The following is a 19,728-nucleotide window of genomic DNA, read 5'->3' as shown; positions in this document are numbered from 1 at the left end:
ATTTTTGCGAGTCCTGTGGGAAACGATGAGAAAGATGCAAAAATACAATGACTTTAAATTATTAACTGAACATGATCTTTGCAGAGGCAGACTTTTTGGTATATGTAATTTGATATTATTTAAAATATGATAGGAGGCTACCCAGTGAGATACATAGTGGTCATCTGAGAAATTTCCTTCCATATTATCTTTACATTACAAAGGCGTTTGACTTTTTGGCTCCTCTCTGATTGTGCCCAAAGGTACCTGCTGTAGTGGCCAGTGGGTGCATCTATAGTATGGTGATTTCCATAAGGGAGGAAATCTCTGAGGTGCAGGATGAATACTCACCAGTCCTACTGGAGCCAGCGTGGCAGGATGGGAGGAGAACAGGAAGTGTCAAGTGAGGGATCACAGCGAGTAAGAGAAACAAGGCGCACGCCGCTGGAGACAAAAGATCGAAAGGCAAAGTCAGCCAATCACAGGCAAGCGTGACGTCCTCGCCTGTTGACACGACACTAATGAAGTACACAACACAAGATCTCCAGAGAAGTTTACGTTGTTAACCTCAGCATCAGCACATCCTCTGGAGCCATGATGTTTCTGTAGTCGTACGCCACAGTTGACCAAAGATTATTTGGTACTTGGCTAAATAGGGTGATCACATCATCACATAACACTGTTGGTCAACTAAAACCACAAAGATATATTTGGAAAAAAATACCTTTTAAACAACTGGGGCACACCTCACTGCGAATCAAATGCCACATGCATTAAAGAGTAAAAAAACTGTGTTGAATCTGTTGGAATTATTTATATCTTTATTTAAATACTCACCTACAGTGTACAGTTAGAAAAGTCCACCCCTCCATAGACAAACTGGTCAAACTGATATTATTGCAAAAGAAAACCATGAAGCAGATTTACAAAGCCTGGAGAAGAAAAAAAATCAACAATAACATGGTTGACACGCCTGAGACTCTGCCTTTTGTTTGAATGACAGAACAAAAAATAAATGTTTCCTCTCTCCCCTGCTGACGCCATTACATCTGAACAATTACAACATTTTTACAAATGGCAAGTATAGAAGTATAGAGTATAAAAATAAATTAAAATTACCTTTTTTTTTTTTTTTACAAAGCCCTGTCTTCTGCAGGTCATTCCAGAGCGTCGCTTACATGAACGGTTTGCTCCAAGCCGCCACAGATGCAGATGCTGTGTCTCACTTAACGCACTTCCATAATTAGCATGTTGAGTGTTAAAGTCCATTCACTTGTGCACTCAAAACGCTAGTATGGAAGAGCACCAATTGAGAGACGGCCAGACATAATTGTGTTCTTGCTGCTCAGCGGCGGTAAAACTACGTTTGTGATTGTCACACTGCCAGCGAAAACGCCGCAGACAAGATGGTTTCCACTCGGGAGTAACAGGAATAAAAGTGGCTGAAAGCTGACGTGTGGACGCTCCTGTCAGACCTCAGCCACCTCGACTAAGCACCTGTGACGCTCCTTGGTGAGGAAAAGAAACAAAAAGGTTTCCTTTCTCAGCTACATACCAAATGGGCAAGTAGGATGGGGGGTGGGGGGATTGAGGGAAAGAAAGATGAAAGATCAGTTGTTGAGGCCTTCTTTTGAAAGCACTGACATGGAGGAATGACACGTAAACTGCTGATGTGACAAACATTAAAAGATTTAGCATTCATGGACAGTGCATGGAAGTAGAAAAATAAATATTAAAAAAAGGAAATGAAGATTTAGATATATAAAGTAAAGAGTGACTAATAGTAACTAATTATTGAAGTCATATGATAGTAAAGATTGGGGTTTTCAAAAGTACTGACATGAGGCCAACAGTTTGACGATTCTCCAAAATAAAATCTAAACTGTGGAAGTGAGACGTGAGGTAATGACCTGATGCTAAAACGCAAGTTGTGCTGTTAGAAGTGTATACAATAACTGATTAAAATACACTCTTCACTATCCCACATCTCCGAGGTCTTTCACACCCTGGTGTGTGTGTGTGCGCGCATGTTGGATCAACAACATGTAGTCCAGTCACATGTCCTCTGCCCACAGAGACACATGCGGGTCACTGGCAAAAGGGCGAGGCCGTGGGGTCGAAGCCTTTGAAAACGTCCTTCAAAGAGCCGTTGTCTATCTCGGCAGTGCTCTGCTCCGCCTGGGCCGGGCTGTTGCCTCCGAACGGGCTGCCTGTGCCGCCGGATTTGCTCGCCTGCTTCACAACGCCAAATAGAGTCGACACCGGGAGGTTGTGGACTCCCGCGGGAGCCTGGTCTGCGGGTGCTCCGGGAGCACCTTGACCACTGGCAGGTCCTACCTGGGCGGTGGAGTTGGGCGAAGGGGCAGGTTTGGGTCGGGGTCTGTTATAGCTGTTATACCTGTCAGTGCCTTGCTCTCCGCTTTTTTCCGGCTCAGGCTGGTCCAACGCAGATTTCCGAACAAACAAGGGCTCCTTGGATTTGGGTTTACTAACTACGGAGTCTCCGAGTCGGGACTCTGTGCTGGCCGAGTTGGGAGAGTTGTTGGGGCCACTGGCGGTACCAGGGCTTCCTGGTTTGTTAGTCCTTGGGTCATATAGACTGATGTTGCTCAGTACATTGGCTCCCCCTGGTGCTCCAGGTGCAACACTGCGCCCTGCTCCACCAGATGAGAGGAGCCTTGGGTCATAGGGGGCAATAGTCTGTGGGGGGGGACTGGATGTGGACACTGCAGAGGTTAAAGGGGGAGGGGGGACAGGTTCAGAAGGCTGTTTGAGGGCCGACTTTTGCGGCTGAAGGCGAGGGTCTACAGCTGATTTACGTGCAATGCGGGGATCAACTAGCTTTTCTGTGGGTACGGGGGGAGCAGGAGGAGGTTGTCCCAGCAGTGCCAGAGGGGGGACCGGGAGGGGAGGTGAGGAGGACTGAGAAGGATTAGAGTTGACAGTTTTCAGTATACGAGACAACAGCTCAAAGTCTGGGAGGGAGGACGACGAGGAGGGAGGGGGGTCCAAGGAGGAAGTGAGCAGTACAGGGGGGGATTGTGAGTGGAGCTGCGGTTGGCTGCGGGACAGACGCGGGTCAAGGGAAGGTACTGGAGGAATACCTGGTGGAAGTGGTAGGAGGTCCTGTTTGGGGAGGGGAAGAGGAAGGAGGTCCTCTGGGGACCAAGTGATGGTTTTGGAGAAACCCGGCATGTGTAGAACAATGTCCTTCTTGATGTGGCTGAACTGCTGCAGCTGTGAGCGAGGGTCTCTCAGAGCCATGCCCATGAGGGGGTCCAGTGGAATCGGTACCGGCTTGTCCCGAAGAACTCGCTCTGTCTCCTCTTCCTCTGCCGGCGCTGTGAGAGGCGGTGGTTTGTAGACCAGTGGTGCTTCTTGCTTGGAACCGATAGCCGGGTGGGGGACGGAGCCTGCAGAGGCAGCAGCCAGACGAGCTAACCGAGGATCTGCCGGTGGCCCAGACGAAGACAAAGGGGGTGTGAGGTGGGTGGAGTCAGCGATTTGAGCAGACTCAGCAGCACGGGCCAGACGTGGGTCGCGAGCCAAGCGGGGGTCTGCTGGGCGAGCCGGAGGGTTACCAAGGGACCCCTTCTGGAGGCGGGGGTCACTTGGAGCCTCCGACTTTTGAGGAGCCTGGGTCTGTTGTCGGAGGGTCTTCAGGATGGATGTCACGCTGCCACCACCATCCTCATCTTCACTGGAATACCAGTTCCCTGAGTCACCTGCACAACAAACACTAATGAGTGGTTTTCAAAAATGGCCGAAAAGACGGCGGACATGTCAACATTTACCTTCTGTGTCTCTGCTTTTGTCTGTGCCTCCATCCGCCATGCGGCGAGCTCGATCCTTCTCCTGTTGCTTCTGTTGGATCCTCATGAAGAGGACGCGCTGTGCTGGAGGCAGGAGGTCCGAGACAGATATTCCTCCTTGGTTGGCTCCATTAGCAGCATCTTCTTGGTTGCTAAATTTGCTTCCTAAAGGTTTGTTGGGTGTGAGGGACAGAGACGTCAGACCTCAGAAAATGAAACGTCATTGTCACTATGAATTATTGGAAAACTTTCTCACCTTCTTCCATCACTCCTTCCATCTTGATACCCTCCTGCTGATTGAAGAAATTGTTGAAGTAGTTCCCTCCACCCTGAGGAGGAATAGCGACCCCATGTGGAGGGCAATCTCCAGATGCAAATCCTCCCATCATGGGTGGCCCCTGGTTCTGCATGTCAGGGGACATCATTCCTGGCGGCGTGGGGAAGCAGGGCGGGGGAGCCCCAGGTGCGGGGGTCGCTGCCTGGTTGCTACTGGGTGTCTGGCTTCTAGGAGAAAGCACAGCAGTTGGTAACTCCGTCATTGTTAAAAGGTTCTGGTCTTTCTCAGTTTCGGATAAACCAGTGTCTCCTTTCCTATCAAGACTGTTTTTGGCACGCAGATCATTTCGTACTGGCCGTCTCATCTTGTAAAAATTACATTTCATTATTCGCGCTGCATGGGTTCGCCATGTGGGGGCGTGGAGAGAAAGAGAGGGTAAAATGTGTTTCACTTCATAGTAGATATAGGAATTGATTTTTTCAAAATCTGATTAGAACTTTTTTTAATTATGTGGCTAACAAACGGACAAATAAACCGGGGCAAAGTGTGGCAAGGTAATAAAACGCGCCACGTTCATCCAGAGTGTTGCATGTCAAGACAAATGGTGCCGAGGAAAAGCAACTGCTACTCGCCCAAGCAACTTAATAAGCTACAATCACCTGGAAAAGATGAAGCCAGCTAAGATCAACGTCATTTTAGCATTATATCTGTGTTCAATTACAGAGAGTGTGTTTATATCGCACTGTAAGCTCAGCTTTTTCCCTAGTAGCACCGATGCTAATAAATGAAAAAAAATTGTAGCACATACATTTTTTTGTAGCACAGAAAAAAATTAGTAGCAATATGAAATGTCTAAAATATCACAATTTCATTAATAACACTTAAACAACATACATATGGGCACTCATATATATATATAGACACAATGCCATGATAAAAGCCTCCTGCAACGCTCACACAAAGAGAAAATCCCTAAACTGAACTGTGCTAGGACTGTCGCTAACACAAGTGTAGGGCTGGGCGATATGGATCAAAACTCATATATCGATATAGTTTGGCCTATAAACTAACCCAGAAATGGAAATATCCGTTGATGTAACTAAATAGCTTCACCATGCCTTGACTTTAAATTTTTGGTACTGATGGGGATCCCAAATACACAAAAACAACTACCAACAAGTGAGAAAAGTAGGTTTTGTATAATAAATTCCCAACTTTAGAGGTGTTCTGAGCTAAGAAAAAAGAAAAGCCTTGAAAATAATATAAGTCAAATTTATTTCCAATCTTCTTTAAAAACATTTAGTGATGCTTGGATTTTCAGTTAATAAAAACATAAAAGAACAACATGTGAAATAAAGTGCCCTGGTTTAAGAGGACATGTTTAAACATCAGTAGCAACACGAAAATAATTGACCTCCTACAATAAACACTATTATAGGACATACGCAAAAGATTTTAGCCAGGAACACCAACCTGCTTGCTGCTTCACAAGACTGTGTGACAGGCTGTTTTCTGAAAATTACTTTGAAAAAAATAAATAATTATGGTTACTTATTATTTTGACAAACAATTAATTAAATTAAATTACTAACATAATTACTCTTTAATAACAAATGTAATTACTTACTAGGGAAAGTAAGAATTGCATTACTTAAACAAAACTTTCAAATAACAGGCATATTGCAGAGGAGTACGTTTCAGTGTGTGCGTGTGTCCCTTTAAAAAGGCGGCGCCTGTTGCCTCGTGACGTCAGCGAGTTTAAGTTAAAACTGTTTTGTTTGCTTAGCAGGTTTGCAGCGGTAGTTTGTCGACTTTGACGGCAGCTCTTTTGAATCTTTCACTGGTTTATGTTACCTGAGCTTCATAAATAGGCTGAATGTGATTCCACGGCTGTATGCTCTTGTCAACAAACTGGGTATTGTTTGAATGGCAAGTTTGTCACTTCTATCATTGATTTGTTGTTCCATTTTCCCTCCGACCTTTGTAGTTACTAGCGCAGCGCAGTTTGTGTCAAGTTTTAAGGTGGTGAGAAGAATGTTCTCACCACCATTTCCTCTAACTAGGTACGTGTTTCTTCTGTGATGGGAGGGCTGAGAGCCCAAGTGTGTAAACTAGGAGGAGCACTGCTCCCCTCTATGCATGGCGCATGAGGAAGGGGTACAGCTTTTAGCACGCACTGAGTGATCACTTCCACGTCAATCACTTGCCATATGGTTATGCCGGTTTTGAGAGTATTTTAAACATGTTATACAGGTGGGCAGACATTTCACTCTAGGTTGGATGAAATTTGGATGGATTTCTTTTAGGAACAATGCGATGAAAGGGTTGAAACCCCTATTCGCAAATGTGCGACAGGTTTTTTTTTTAACTCGCACAGTTTATTTTTAGACACATTTGCGAGTAAATCTGTCGCACTGTACACATTAACAATCCCACTATTTCATTTTACACAGTACGGCATTTAAAGTATTTTATTTTTATATACCCCAATAATATTGTACCGTGGCTTTAAGTACTGTGATATTTTGATATCGTTGCATCACTATCCATGAGATACATTATTAGATAACACAATTTCTCATTGTCATTTACAACTCAAAGCTAAGATGTGGATGTTTGGTTTAGCTAGCTTAGCATATGTTGACCTTTTAAACTTAAAAACAGCTATATTAACTAATAGGTTAGTGTTTTTCATACTTTCCATCGTTCTGATTAATTTTGCTTTATCAAACTTTCCTAACATTCCACACTACAAAAAAGTAAAAAAAAGTATGTATGAATAGAGCAGACATCGTATCGGATAAATATCAGCCAATACTCAAGGCTGCAATATCGGTATTGAATGGAAAGTGAAGAAGGTAGGGAGACCCCTATCAAAACAAATAGTCAAGATGAAGCAACTTAATGAGCGTGGACTCACCTGACAGCAAGTTTTTGAGCGAGTTGTCCTGTCGGCTGCACTTTGATCTCAAAGAGGGAGGGGATCTTCTTCCCGCCACCACCTCCACCACCACCAGCAGGAGAAAGGCCCATGTGTTGCGGAGGCCCATTGGGATTTAGGGGCACTCCTTGGTAAGAAGTTTCTTCAAGGTTTTGTACAGGTGGAGCACCCATGCAGGGGTTGGGAACCGATCCAGGCTGGGATGGAGCCACGGGGGCGGTGGACACTTGATTGGCAGCAGGGACACCCCCAAAGTCACCGGCCGCAGGGCCTCCAAAATCTCCCGCTCCGCCATTCCCATCAACAGGGACCGAACGAGGAGGAGTGGGGAGGAGGCCGACACCAGGTGGAGGTTTGGGGAGAGGGTTGATTCCTTGCTTCTTCAGCTCCTCCACTTCCTTCTCGTCCTCCGCTCCAGCCTCTGCATCCTCTGCCAGCATCTAAAGATAACAACATGAAGTGATTAGGTTACATGAAATGTAATCGTCTGCTCGTGAGTGAGTGGGCGTTACTTTGCTCAGCAGCTCCTGGGTGTCTTCATTTAGGTTATCATGGGAGAACATGCATTCGTCACCGTTGACACATTTTCCTGTGGTGTGGAACAGCTTGCAGGGAAATTCACGTAAAGTTTGCATTAAGGGGAAACACAAAGTTTATGAAACATTTTTCATCAAAAAGGTTGCCTGTAAGGCATCAATAAAGGATATCATGCATGTAAGGGCAGTGGTCGGCTTTAGCACAGTATCCAGTGATGTAAAACTTGCACAGCTCCTTCTTCTTGGGCAACTCAATGTCATGACTGAAGTTGCAATGGTCCCCCTAGTGGTTGAAGAAGGAATACAATAAATCTGCTTTTTGTGGACTGGACTTTTGTGCCAAAGCTGGCAACCATATGTAATGATAAAACATATTATATTAAAAGTGTTAGATGTTTTTATCATACCCAGGTGCATCTCCCTTCAATGTAGTACTTGCAGATGGCTTTCCCTTTCTTGTCCTGGTACTTGTCATGCTGATTCCTCTTGCCCATTCCTGGTCCAATATCCCCTCCTCCATCCTGAAAAGCACACAGAAGAAAATTACATGTCAAAACAAAGAAGAGATTAGACATTTGTTGTCATTTCGGAGTAATAAATAAAGATGTGTGAGTCAAGTAGATAGAGATCATACTCCGTTGTCCATGTCTCCATTGTTGTCATCATCGCCCATGTCACCCCGTCCTCTCCCTCTGCTCCTCATTTTGCCCCTCATCATGCGTCCTTTGCCTCGGCCTCTCCCTCGACCGCCTCTGCCGCCTGGACCGCAAACAGATTCAATAGTCTTAAATAGAATAAACTTCCGCAGGATTCAGATGTAAAACAGGATAAAAGTATTTTTTCCACCACAGATTTCATAGTTTTCCTAAAAAGAATATTCATAGGTCTACAAAGCAGCAAATCCCTACGGTAAAAAAAATGTGTGGCTCCATCCTAGTTTAAGTCTCCACTGTGTTCAAGAGGTGTATTCTCTTAAAGGAGACCTATTTTGCAAAAGCCTAATCTTGCCTTTCTTCATACTTCCTTGAAACGAGCTGTTTGAAATGTTCCCCTTTCGTGATGTTTTTCCCCATTGGTGACGTCAGCGTCATATAAAAGGTCGAAATTTACCCAAAGTAATTTGTGCGAGCCCGATGGCGTGATCAATAAGCTCCTTCTTTTTCCTCTATCCTCTTGTTGTGGAACTGACTAGCTCGTACATGCACATGCACATGCACATGCATCCTCCTTTGTTGTAATTTCTAGTACAAAGTAGCGTATTGTTCAGCCCACAAAACTGCGCATCCAAAAGGGCGGCATAGCTTGGTTGGTAGAGTGGCCATGCCACCAACTTGAGGGTTCCAGGTTCGATCCCCGCTTCCGCCATCCTAGTCACTGACGTTGTGTCCTTGGGCAAGACACTTTACCCACCTGCTCCCAGTGCCGGCAAGACACTTTACCCACCTGCTCCCAGTGCCACCCACACTGGGTTAAATGTAACTTAGATATTGGGTTTCACTATGTAAAAGCGCTATATAAATATAATTCACTTCACCCTGAAGAGACAGTCAGAAAGTAGCTTGAAAATGGTCTGCAAAAAATTATCTGTGCAAAATTTGGACCTAAGGACCACCATTAAATGTTATGTAGACCATAAATAAGTATTTCGAAAAAAACAATATTATCCATTCCCGTGCAGTTACTGGACTGAATGTTTTAATTTTTAATACCTTGTCTTTGGTAATTGGCAAAAAGATTGAACCAAATCCTCTAAGAGGACTATTTGTAGTAGAACCTCTATCATCTTCTCTTAGCAAATTCAAAAAGAACTTGGTAGCATTTACTACTTTGTTGACTAGAAGACTCATTATGTTAAATTGGATGGCTGCAGCACCTCCCTGACACACTCGCTGGATTAGAGAGTTTCTCTTTTTCCTTAAATTGGAGAAAATTAGGATTACATTTAATCTTTGTTCTCTGAAATTTCAGGAAGTGGATAGATGGTTTCCTAAAATATGTAAAAGAAACTGATCCCAAATTTAACTTCTATTGAAAAGCAATTGAAAAGGAGATAATTGATGAGCCTTTTGTGTGCTTTTATGTATTGCAGCGCCATGTTGGGGACATTCAGGAGTGCAGTTGTTTGTGACTTCATATTAATATTTGCTTGCAATTATTTAATTGATGCAGTTTCCCCCCTCAAGTTTATTATTAGTTTTTTAGTTTTGTATTTTATTTTACATATAATTTTGTGGATTACTTGTTTGTGGGGGGAAAGAACATTTGACATGTGTTTAACTGTATTTATGGACTGTGAATGTCATATTAATATTTGCCTGCAATTATTTAACTGATGCATGTTTTCCCCCTTAAGTTTATTATTTGTTTTTTTATTTTTGTATTTTATTTTATATATAATTTTGTGGGTTACTTGTTTGTGGGGGGAAAGAACATTTGACATGTGTTTAACTGTATTTATGGACTGTGAATGTCATGTTAATATTTGCCTGCAATTATTTAACTGATGCATGTTTTCCCCCTTAAGTTTATTATTTGTTTTTTATTTTTGTATTTTATTTTATATATAATTTTGTGGGTTACTTGTTTGTGGGGGGAAAGAACATTTGACATGTGTTTAACTGTATTTATGGACTGTGAATGTCAAAAATTCAATAAACACATATTTACAAAGAGACTGTAACATGCATCTCTCGCATAACAGAAAGCAACACTAACATGATATAAATCTTTGGTATTCACATGACTTAAAGGGGCTGTTTGCAACATTTATACAGATGCCTAGAGGGTGCTAACTTTAAAATGTATTATGCACAGTATATCAAGCCCTCTTATGGCTTCTAGGACATAATGATATACACAACGTACGTAACAGGTGCACGCGCATTAGCTACGGGTGTTGTTAGCTAATAGCAATTTAGATAGCAAGTGTTAGCTATCATCAAATGGATATTGTACCATAGCAACAAATTGTTTGTTGCTTCTCTTGGACTGCTTTTGTATATGTGCGCGTGTTCTGTCATGCCAAATTTCATCCCCCCTACAAAAACCTTCCCCCCCATTTACTTCCGGGGTCATGATTAATACAGACGATTTGTTAACGCGATAATATAAAAAAATAGCGCTATATTATAAAAATACAGACTTTTTGTTAACGCTATATTATAAAAAATACAATTTTTTTTTTTTTTTTACAAACAGGCTATGGGATGACGCATTTACTTCCGGGGTCATGTTTCCTCACGTTTCCTCTTACGTCATCCAATAGCTTGTGTTTGTAAATTGTTTTTATAATTTTTATTTTTTATAATATAGAGTTAAGAAAACCTCTGTATTTTTATAATATAGCGTTATATTTTTATAATATAGCGTTAACAAAACTTCTGTATTAATCATGAACCTGGAAGTAAATGGGGGGGTGGGGGAGGGGTGGGGGGTTTGTAGGGGGGAAGAAATTTGGCGTGACAGCTCCCTGCGCATACTTGAGGACGAGACAGGGTGTGTGACCGACGTAAACAACAAGCATTTTATTTGGGCCAGTAAAAAATATTACATAAACTTGACAAATCTGAAAAATATAGACAACTGTAAAACAAAAGTGTTCCGTTAAACTACTAATGCGCTGTTTTTGTTATATTTTTTTGCTTTGAAAAATTTAACTATGAGCAAGTTTCCCAAAAAGCCCCTTTAACTAATTACAAGAACTGTTTTAATTAACTATGCAGAGCCTCTGAATGTTTATATCAAAAACATGTAAAACTGTGATTTGGCTTTAAAAGATACTTAAAAAAAAATTTTTGAAAAAAAGAGTACAAAACAGGTTTGATTTACCTCTTCCTCTGTCTTTGGACTTCTTGTACTGATAGTCATCATAGTCGTCGTCCCCCATGTTGTCATAGTCGTCATCAAACTGCAGAAGCACATGAACAATATTATTCCATCCAGAGTACGAGAGATACGTCCAAACAAAGTGTTCAGCTTTGGAGTTGCAGTTGGTGGAGTGTCTTATGAATATGGACACAATAATGCGATCGCTCCTCTACAGTTACATACGGGGTGCACACATGCACGTATGTGTTTTTGTGAAGGCTGTGGATGATCAGTGATCATAAAACACACTCATGCAAGCAGCGTTGCAGATGGCATTAGTTCATCCTTTGCAGTTATGTTTTACACTTTCATAACCAAAAACATTAAAAATAATCAAAATCAAATTAAAAGTGTCATTTAACTAGAATCACAGATAACGAATTGTAAACATGTGACCATGTAAACAGAAAGAGCATGCTGTTGTTGATATAATATTTTTAGAATTTATGGGGCTGATAGATGAAACGATATAAATACATATCGCGAGAGACGCGTAGTTAATATGAAAACCCTCATTTATCAATGTATCTTAAGCAACAGCCCTTACTTCCTGGAAACGGACTGACAGCAGCGCCGGCGCATGCGCACTAGCGTCGTTTGGCTTGAAACATGGCGGAAAGCAACTACACAGACTTTGCTCTGTGGAGTTCCCCTCGGAGTAAATGGAGCGCTTCATTTAACTTCATTTTCCCTCGCTTCATTTCCTCGTAATCTCAGCGTGCGTTCAGGAGCACACTGCTGCTATTAGATGACGATAGGTTTGGACAATATTAGAAACAAAAACATTTGTCCCAGGCTAAAAGTATACCGTGTAGGAAAAAATATTTTATGTTGCTTATTTTTTTCTCAACACACCGTCCTGCCACTGTGACAGAGTTAACAACGTGACGAAACATGCAGCAGGCGGTGTATCAGGAACATTGCCACGACTTGTTTATAAAGTATTAAATGTGTTTACTGGAATATGCGCTTGTCCTTTAGTTAACTGCTAACTTTTTCAGTATTCCAAACATAAATACTTGCTAAAATGTTTTGTCATCTCTTCGAAATAAACGCAGGCTGTGAAGATTGTGTATTTCATGTGAGAGGTATCACTTCTGTTTATTTTTGTTGGCCAAACTGTTGTGCAACACATGGTGTTGTTAAAGAACAGAGCTTGTTTATTAGACTTTATATTCATTAGTCAAACTGCTTCGTGTTTATATTGATATCAAAAAGTTAACAATTTTTTTACATTTTGTGGGTTTGTTGATTTCACAAATGTATTACTTTAAAAACTATGCATGTGACAGCATTGTGTTGTTTTATTGTGTATAGTTAATTCATATGACATATTTCTGTTCAAACTCTTATTGGATCTGTCCCGATACAGCAGTGGTTCTCAAAAGGGGGTACGTGTACCCCTAGGGGTACTTGAAGGTATGCCAAGGGGTATGTGAGATTTTTTTTAAATATTGTAAAAATAGCAACCATTCAAAAGTCCTTAATAAATATACTTCAACAAAATATGAATGTAAGTTCATAAACTGTGAAAAGAAATGCAACAATGCAATATTCAGTGTTGACAGCTAGATTTTTTGTGGACATGTTCCATAAATATTGATGTTGAAGATTTATTTTTTTGTGAAGAAATGTTTAGAATTAAGTTCATGAATCCAGATGGATCTCTATTACAATCCCCAAAGAGGGCACTTTAAGTTGATGATTACTTTTATGTGTAGAAATCTTTATTTATAATTGAATCACTTGTTTATTTTTAAACAAGTTTTTTTTATATCTTTTTTTCCAAATAGTTCAGGAAAGACCACTACAAATGATCAATATTTTTGTATTAAATTGTATTTTTTATACAATTTAATAAATCAGAAACTGATGACATAGTGCTGTATTTTACTTCTTTATCTCTTTTTTTCAAACAAAATGCGTTGCTCCGATTAGGGGGTACTTGAATTTAAAAAAATTTCACAGAGGGTACATCACTGAAAAAAGGTTGAGAACCACTGCGATACAGCATGTACATAGACATACATTTAGTACATGTACATATCTTAAAAAATACCTTTCTATCAAAATATGAAAATCAAGATAAAGGCATAATGTAATAACAAAAAACTGACACGTTGATACTATTAATTAACAAAAAGACTTTAAATAAATGGATAACGTTTATTTTTTAGCCTTTTTATTAGACAATATAAATTACATGATAGCGCCACATTCACACCCCAACACTGTTTTACCCAACATAATGAATTGAAAAACCTAGATTAATAATTGTAATTTCACTATTAATAAAAAATAATCTCAATTATGATTTCGGCCATAATCTCATATATGACTATACCCTTTTTATTTACATGGACAAAAAGTGCAATTACGTTTTACGGCCATCGGGTGACATTTGGAAAATTCTTACATTTGTTTTTATTTCCTACGTCCAAAAGGTGCTAACTTAAACAATTTTCACTTTAACTTAATTATATTATTATTTTGTTTCTGCCATATTACTTTGTTTATAATGTTTGTGTTGTTTTCACATGTATATTCAATTTCTACTTGAGGTACAAGCAGTGTTCTTATAAACAAAAATGTTTGTTCTTCTAAGGAAATCATTTTGAATTTGTTGTGTTTTTCTGATAAAACTGGATTAAAAGATTTAAGTATAAATAATTTTTGAACATTTTGAGCACATTTAAAAATACAGCGATAACGATAACCGTGATCAATTTGGTCAGAATAACCGTGATAAGAAATTTCCATAGCGTTACATCCATACAGAGAACAAAGAAATTGTCGATAAAACAGGGAAAGTCTCCTCGACATTGAGGCAGTTATTTTTTTTAAAACCGACTGGAGTCAGACCAAGACGCTTGTTATCAGTAATACAACACCAGCTTAGGTTTCTCTGTTTACATTTTCACACACTGCACTATTTTGTTACACTTTAAGCATTTCTTACATATTTTTTTTATTCACCATAATCATTTTAAGAGGTTATTGTTCTAGTATTGTGTCCAATGTGATTTTAGAATTGTGTTTACATTTGTTTTCCTTGCCTGTGTTGACAAGTCTTTACGGCCTTGACAGCTAAAAGCATTATAAGAGGAAGGCTACATTTTATATAAAAAAATTTTCATTTATTATATTTTTCTCTCGGTCCTTATTCTTGATAGGTCATAGAAAATATAAATAATTATCGATATCGACCGATATAAAATACTTATATCGTGATACAGTTTTCAGCCATATCATCCAGTTTACAGAAAGGCACGTAGGAGAAAAGGAGCGCTTGATTTGCATACCCTAACAGCACAATATAGACAATCTCCCCTTGGAGCAATTTTTTTAAATAGTTATTGTTGCTATTTTTTTTAGTGTTATCAGATTTATCTGTATGACGTCATAAATCGTCATAATTCCAATAATCACCTTGCACCCCTATTAGATTTATAAGTTGTTTAATTTTATTACTAAAAGCACAATGTAAACACCTGTTTTGTATGAATTGCAACCTAAAATGACTTATTTTGGTGCTACACAGAAAATACAAGATATATATAAATGGTAGGTGAAAATACCGCTAAAGTAAAAAAGATTTCAAACAGGCAGGAAATGTTCAGAGAAGTATTATTACAATTTAGGAAGATTATGACAACACTCACGTCCATGTCCTCCCCATAACCATCTCCATCATCATCCCCCATCTTTCCACCTCGTCCTCTTCCTCTGCTGCCTCCTCTTCCTCGTCGTCCACCCCTCATTCCGCCTCGGCATCTCATGTTCCTCATGCGACCTCTGCCCCCTGCAGTAACAAGACAACTTAGTCACATCGCTTCATCAACAATAGTGCAGCTCACATGCTAACTTCGAAATGTTTTTGATTTGACGGGCTGCACTAAAAACAAATGCTTCCATTTTACTTCAAGGTTCACATTGCCCCGACGTCAACATGACAGCCGACACTTCCGCCTTGCTTTCCCCTTCCCCGTGCAAGCGTCGCCTCAGCGAGTTGGCTTCACTGCCCCGGTTTTCCATCGTCCACACCGAATCAACGCAACTTTCTCTGAACAATACTCCATGCCAATAACATCACTGATGCGGCTACCCTATCACTATAATGCAGACCAGTACCACCCACGCCGTTCGAATCCTCGCACCCACCTCGTCCGCCTCGTCCGCCCTCCTTGGACTTGCGGTACATGTGAAGTTCTTTGGTATAGTCATCGTATTCTCCATCCCCCATGTCTTCCTCTTCCTCTCCTTCGTAGTTGTCTTCTTCGTAACCGTCGTAACCACCGTAGCCCTGCTTGTCCATCTTCATGTAGCCGCCCTTCTTTGAGCCGCCGTAGCCTCCGTGCGACTGGAGAGATGGGTTGACCAATCAAGTGAAGAAGAAGGTGGACAGTGCGGCAGCGTTTACGAGACTTACGGTGGGCGGGTACTGGGGGCTGTACTCTCTGTACTTCCTCTTCTCGCTGGGAGAGTAGTCAGAGTCATCGCTGAGGTCCGAGAAGTCGTCATCGGACGACGCGTGGCGCTGTAGGAGACAATTGGGGTTGGTGAGGAGGAACCCGCTAACAATTACAAAAACTTGGGTCGTCATGACGACTCTTACTTTGTGTTTGGATTTGCGTTTCTTCTTGGCCCTCCTCTTCTCCCGCTCTCGTTCCCTCTCCTTCTCCTTCTCCTTCTTTCTCTTGCGCTTGCGACGGTGTGACCTTTCCTCGTCCGGCTCGCTGCTCGCGTGGCGCTCTTTACTCCGCGCGGGTCGCTCCGCGCCTCCATCCCCTGCCGCGCCGCCACCTGCACCTGCTTCGTCGACCACGTCATCGCCACCTCCCACTACTCCTGGGGCGGACGCGTCGCCTCCCATCACTACATCTCCCCCATCGTCTTCCAATTCGCCCTCCTCCAGCTCCCCATCCTCGTGCCTACCCCGACAGGAACGACATGAACGTTAAATTTGTGTATTTTTAAAGCAACATGTCGGACAATAATTCAAAGAGTTAAATAAACTATCAGGATATAGAGTAGATGAATAAACTTGCAGTCATTGACTTTAACAACTAGTCTTGTGTCTTCAAATATTACTTTATCAAACAAGCATTTATGTCTTATTCAATGTTTCTCATTATTGACTGAAGGGACAGACATTGAGGGACATGACAGCCACACACTACTGGCATGGATGAGGGCAGAGGGGTTAAATTAGCAACAAATTGACAATTACAAAGTTTGCTTTCCCCTGCGCTGTCTGCAGGAAGGCTTTGACTCAGCTTTTGGTGACTGCAAAAAACACTACAGAAGGCTACAAGCATGCTCTATGTCGATATCTTTGATCTTAACATCTTACTATCCATCCCTTTCACTTGTATAATGCCCTTCCTTCAAAGCACACTTTGTCACCTGATTGCCCTCCTATTGACGGTGCAGTTTCCATCCATCCATTTTTTACCGCTTATTCCCTTTGGGGTCGCTCGTGCCTATCTCAGCTACAAACGGGCGGAAGGCAGGGTACACCCTGGACAAGTCACCAACACATCGCAGGGCCAACACAGATAAAAGACAAGATTCACGTGCAGCTTGGGATTCAGTATTTTGCTCAGGGACACTTTACAACATGTGTATCTAATAGGAAGTTGCAAACTTAAGCCTGACATAACATAAAAGTTCATAACTTTATCAATTCACTTACACAAAACTGTAAGCATTAGGCACTTTTGCCACCCTGTCACCTATGTTGCCCTATTTGTCTTCCAACAGTTCTCAAACTTTTTTTTTTTAACCAAGTACCACCCCAGAAAAAACTTGGCTCTCCAAGTACCACCATAATGACCAACATTAAAATACAGTAGCGTAGTAAGCCTACATATTCATTAAAGTGAAGGCACAAGTTTTATTACTCAGTATATTTAATATGTTCGGCCACTGTAACATTACACACGGTTTGAACAGTAATACTGTGTTCGAATATTAGATTAAGTAATTATTTGGCGTACCACTAGATGGAGCCCCTTACCACATTTTGAGAATCACTGGTTGCGGATACAATCGGCCGAAATTAGTTTCCTCAAAAGGGTGGCTGACATCTCCCTTAGAGATAGGGTGAGAAGTTCAGTCACCTGAGAGAAACTCCGAGTAGAGCCGCTGCTCCTTCGCTTGGAAAGGAACCAGCTTAGGTGGTTCGGGCATCTCATGCGGATGCCTCACGAGCGTCTCCCTAGGGAGGTCCTCGTTGCACGTCCCACTGGGAGGAGACCCCGCAGCAGGCCAGGGACCAGATGGGGGGATTACATCTCCTCTCTGGCCTGGGAACGCTTCGGTATCCCCCAGGAGGAAGTTGCTAATGTTGCTCTGGAGAGGGAAATCTGGTGTTCTCTGCTAGAGCTGTTGTCCCCGCGACCCGATTTCAGATAAGCGGTTGAAGATGGATGGATGGTCTAATGACAAATAACTATTTCAAGCTAAAGCACTAGGATTTGACTCTTTTATGAAGGGGTAACTTCAAATTGACAAACTAAGGGCCTCTCTACATGTTCATGTCACCCGCAGGCCAAGAAAACCAGCTAATAAGTAGCAAGTAGTGCAAACACCTGGCTTTTCAGATCCCTGCCCAGAGACTGACAGCTGGGTTGAATAGTCAATGATTTGACAAACACACAACTGGACTAAAACGGCGCAGTGGGGAAGCTATGTTTCATAGCAATGACAGTAAACACAAGTGTTATTAACTACTCCAAATAATCAGAAATATATATTTTACAGTCAACTGAGCCCAAGATTATTCCTCTCTGCCCGACACACCATGCACATTGGTTAAAGAGGCATTAATAGCTCCAGAATGTGTCCAGAACCTAATAGCGGTTACAAAGACAAGGGCCACGATTAAAAATGGGGGATACTTACTGTGACAGGCTTTCTCCATATTTTGTAAACACAACCATTAAAAGTCCTCCCCCTAACAACTTGGGGTCACTGGAGGAGTTAGTGGGTGTTGGAAATTGGACTAAACTACACATTGCAATTTGCCAACTGGGAACTGGGGGTTAGGTCGAAACTCAGCTTGGTGTTTGACTTCTGGGATGCTTTGCAGACATTTTACACAACTTTGGTACATATTTGGGGCTAGTCTATTTGGAAGTGTTAATCAAACAACACAATCTTAAGACTAGCTAGGAGTTAGTTAACATGCCCTTCCAATGAACCTTAACGGTGACGTCATAGAAAGGACTCCAATCTTGGGAATTTAAGAGTGTTTGACTAGCAAATGGAATTGCCATATTTCTGCAAAATGTTTAATTATCATAATGTAATGTATAGTGCCAATACCGTATCCTCCAGTAAGACGTTTGTGTCGTAATTGGTTAGTAAAGATATGTTGGAAGAACTTTGAATATACGTGCGCAGCGTGGATAAATCCGTGGTATGCGACGTAACGCGCGACAAAGTCAAGGATGTTTATGAAAGCAGTTAGCTGTTAGCTTAGCGTCGAGCTAACGTGGCTAAGTGGCACACACCTATCAAAGTAGTGTGTTTGCCACACCCAAATGAAATCTACTCACACCAAATAAAATCGTTTGTTATTTAACGCAACACGTTCGACCATGTCTTATATTCGTCGAAGTTGACTGAAGTGAAAATAACGTTTCGGAGGTTCGGGCCTTCTCATATTGGTCGTCATTATCCCTCCGCGTTGAGTCGCTTAACCGTCCGAGTGGGATAACGTAATAAAATAAGGGAAAACGTTATTGTCAGACGTTATTTGGCCTCCCAGTTGGCGACGTCGTGTCAGGACAGTTCGTTACCTCGTTACCGTTTTCCAGAAAAAGGCGAATTTAATCCCTCTGACAAAAAAAAGGAAAAATGCATCCCGGGCTTTTGTGTTAAAAGCACAGGACAAATGAATAGTTTCATTGAAATATGATTGTAGAATTACTCGACCTTTCGTCAGTCAGGAGACTGTTGTGTTCGTGGTTGGAAGTTGGGGAGTTTGGATGGACAGTCATGCTTTCCACCGCCATTTCCTCTTAACCGTTAGCTAACATGAAGGTGCCAAAAATTCAAACTCGACACTGCAAACTACTGGCTTATGCGTCACTTCACAGAGATCTACTAGGTTTTGGATTTAGTTGAATTTCAGTTCATAGTAGGCAGTGCTCCATAACAGTTGTAAGAGAAATTTGCTGAAATTGAGTCCAGACGTTCTCCGTCCTACTGAAGCGATGTGAAATGACGACTGAAACACTTAAAATGGCTGACTGTCTTCATCGCGGAAAAATGGGCCGGGCTTTTCCGATCATGACGTCACCACATCTA

General features: G+C 41.6%; 1 protein-coding gene across 4 annotated transcripts; it reads right to left on the bottom strand.

The window, feature by feature from the left end:
* Window positions 1-782: 782 nt before the first annotated feature.
* zc3h4 (zinc finger CCCH-type containing 4) lies at window positions 783-19,709 on the bottom strand. Of its 4 annotated transcripts, none has more exons than XM_061877570.1 (14): window positions 19,354-19,709; window positions 16,028-16,343; window positions 15,842-15,949; window positions 15,574-15,772; window positions 15,075-15,214; window positions 11,374-11,452; window positions 8,180-8,304; window positions 7,953-8,066; window positions 7,717-7,828; window positions 7,522-7,631; window positions 6,989-7,449; window positions 4,048-4,295; window positions 3,774-3,956; window positions 783-3,704 (listed from the first exon to the last, which is right to left on the bottom strand). In XM_061877570.1, the coding sequence occupies exons 1-14, from the start codon at window positions 19,431-19,433 to the stop codon at window positions 2,068-2,070; spliced, it is 3,912 nt and encodes a 1,303-aa protein (XP_061733554.1). In that variant the 5' UTR covers window positions 19,434-19,709; the 3' UTR covers window positions 783-2,067. The 4 variants fall into 4 exon arrangements, with proteins under 4 accessions (XP_061733554.1, XP_061733555.1, XP_061733552.1 ...); XM_061877571.1 differs by having other exon boundaries at window positions 4,048-4,292; XM_061877568.1 differs by lacking the exon at window positions 19,354-19,709 and adding an exon at window positions 18,319-19,334.
* Between the last annotated feature and the right edge of the window lie 19 nt (window positions 19,710-19,728).

Source organism: Nerophis ophidion, linkage group LG18, assembly GCF_033978795.1.
Source record: "Nerophis ophidion isolate RoL-2023_Sa linkage group LG18, RoL_Noph_v1.0, whole genome shotgun sequence".
In the NCBI taxonomy this organism is placed as follows: Eukaryota; Metazoa; Chordata; class Actinopteri; order Syngnathiformes; family Syngnathidae; genus Nerophis; species Nerophis ophidion.
This window is presented reverse-complemented; position numbering and strand designations above follow the sequence as displayed.

Coding starts and splice junctions, on each gene's coding strand:
- zc3h4 (XM_061877568.1), bottom strand. CDS start 18,431: ATGTGTAGTTTAGTCCAATTTCCAACACCCACTAACTCCTCCAGTGAC. Junction 15,950..16,027: donor AACGCAAATCCAAACACAAA/GTAAGAGTCGTC, acceptor TGTCTCCTACAG/CGCCACGCGTCGTCCGATGA. Junction 7,829..7,952: donor TTGAAGGGAGATGCACCTGG/GTATGATAAAAA, acceptor TTCAACCACTAG/GGGGACCATTGCAACTTCAG.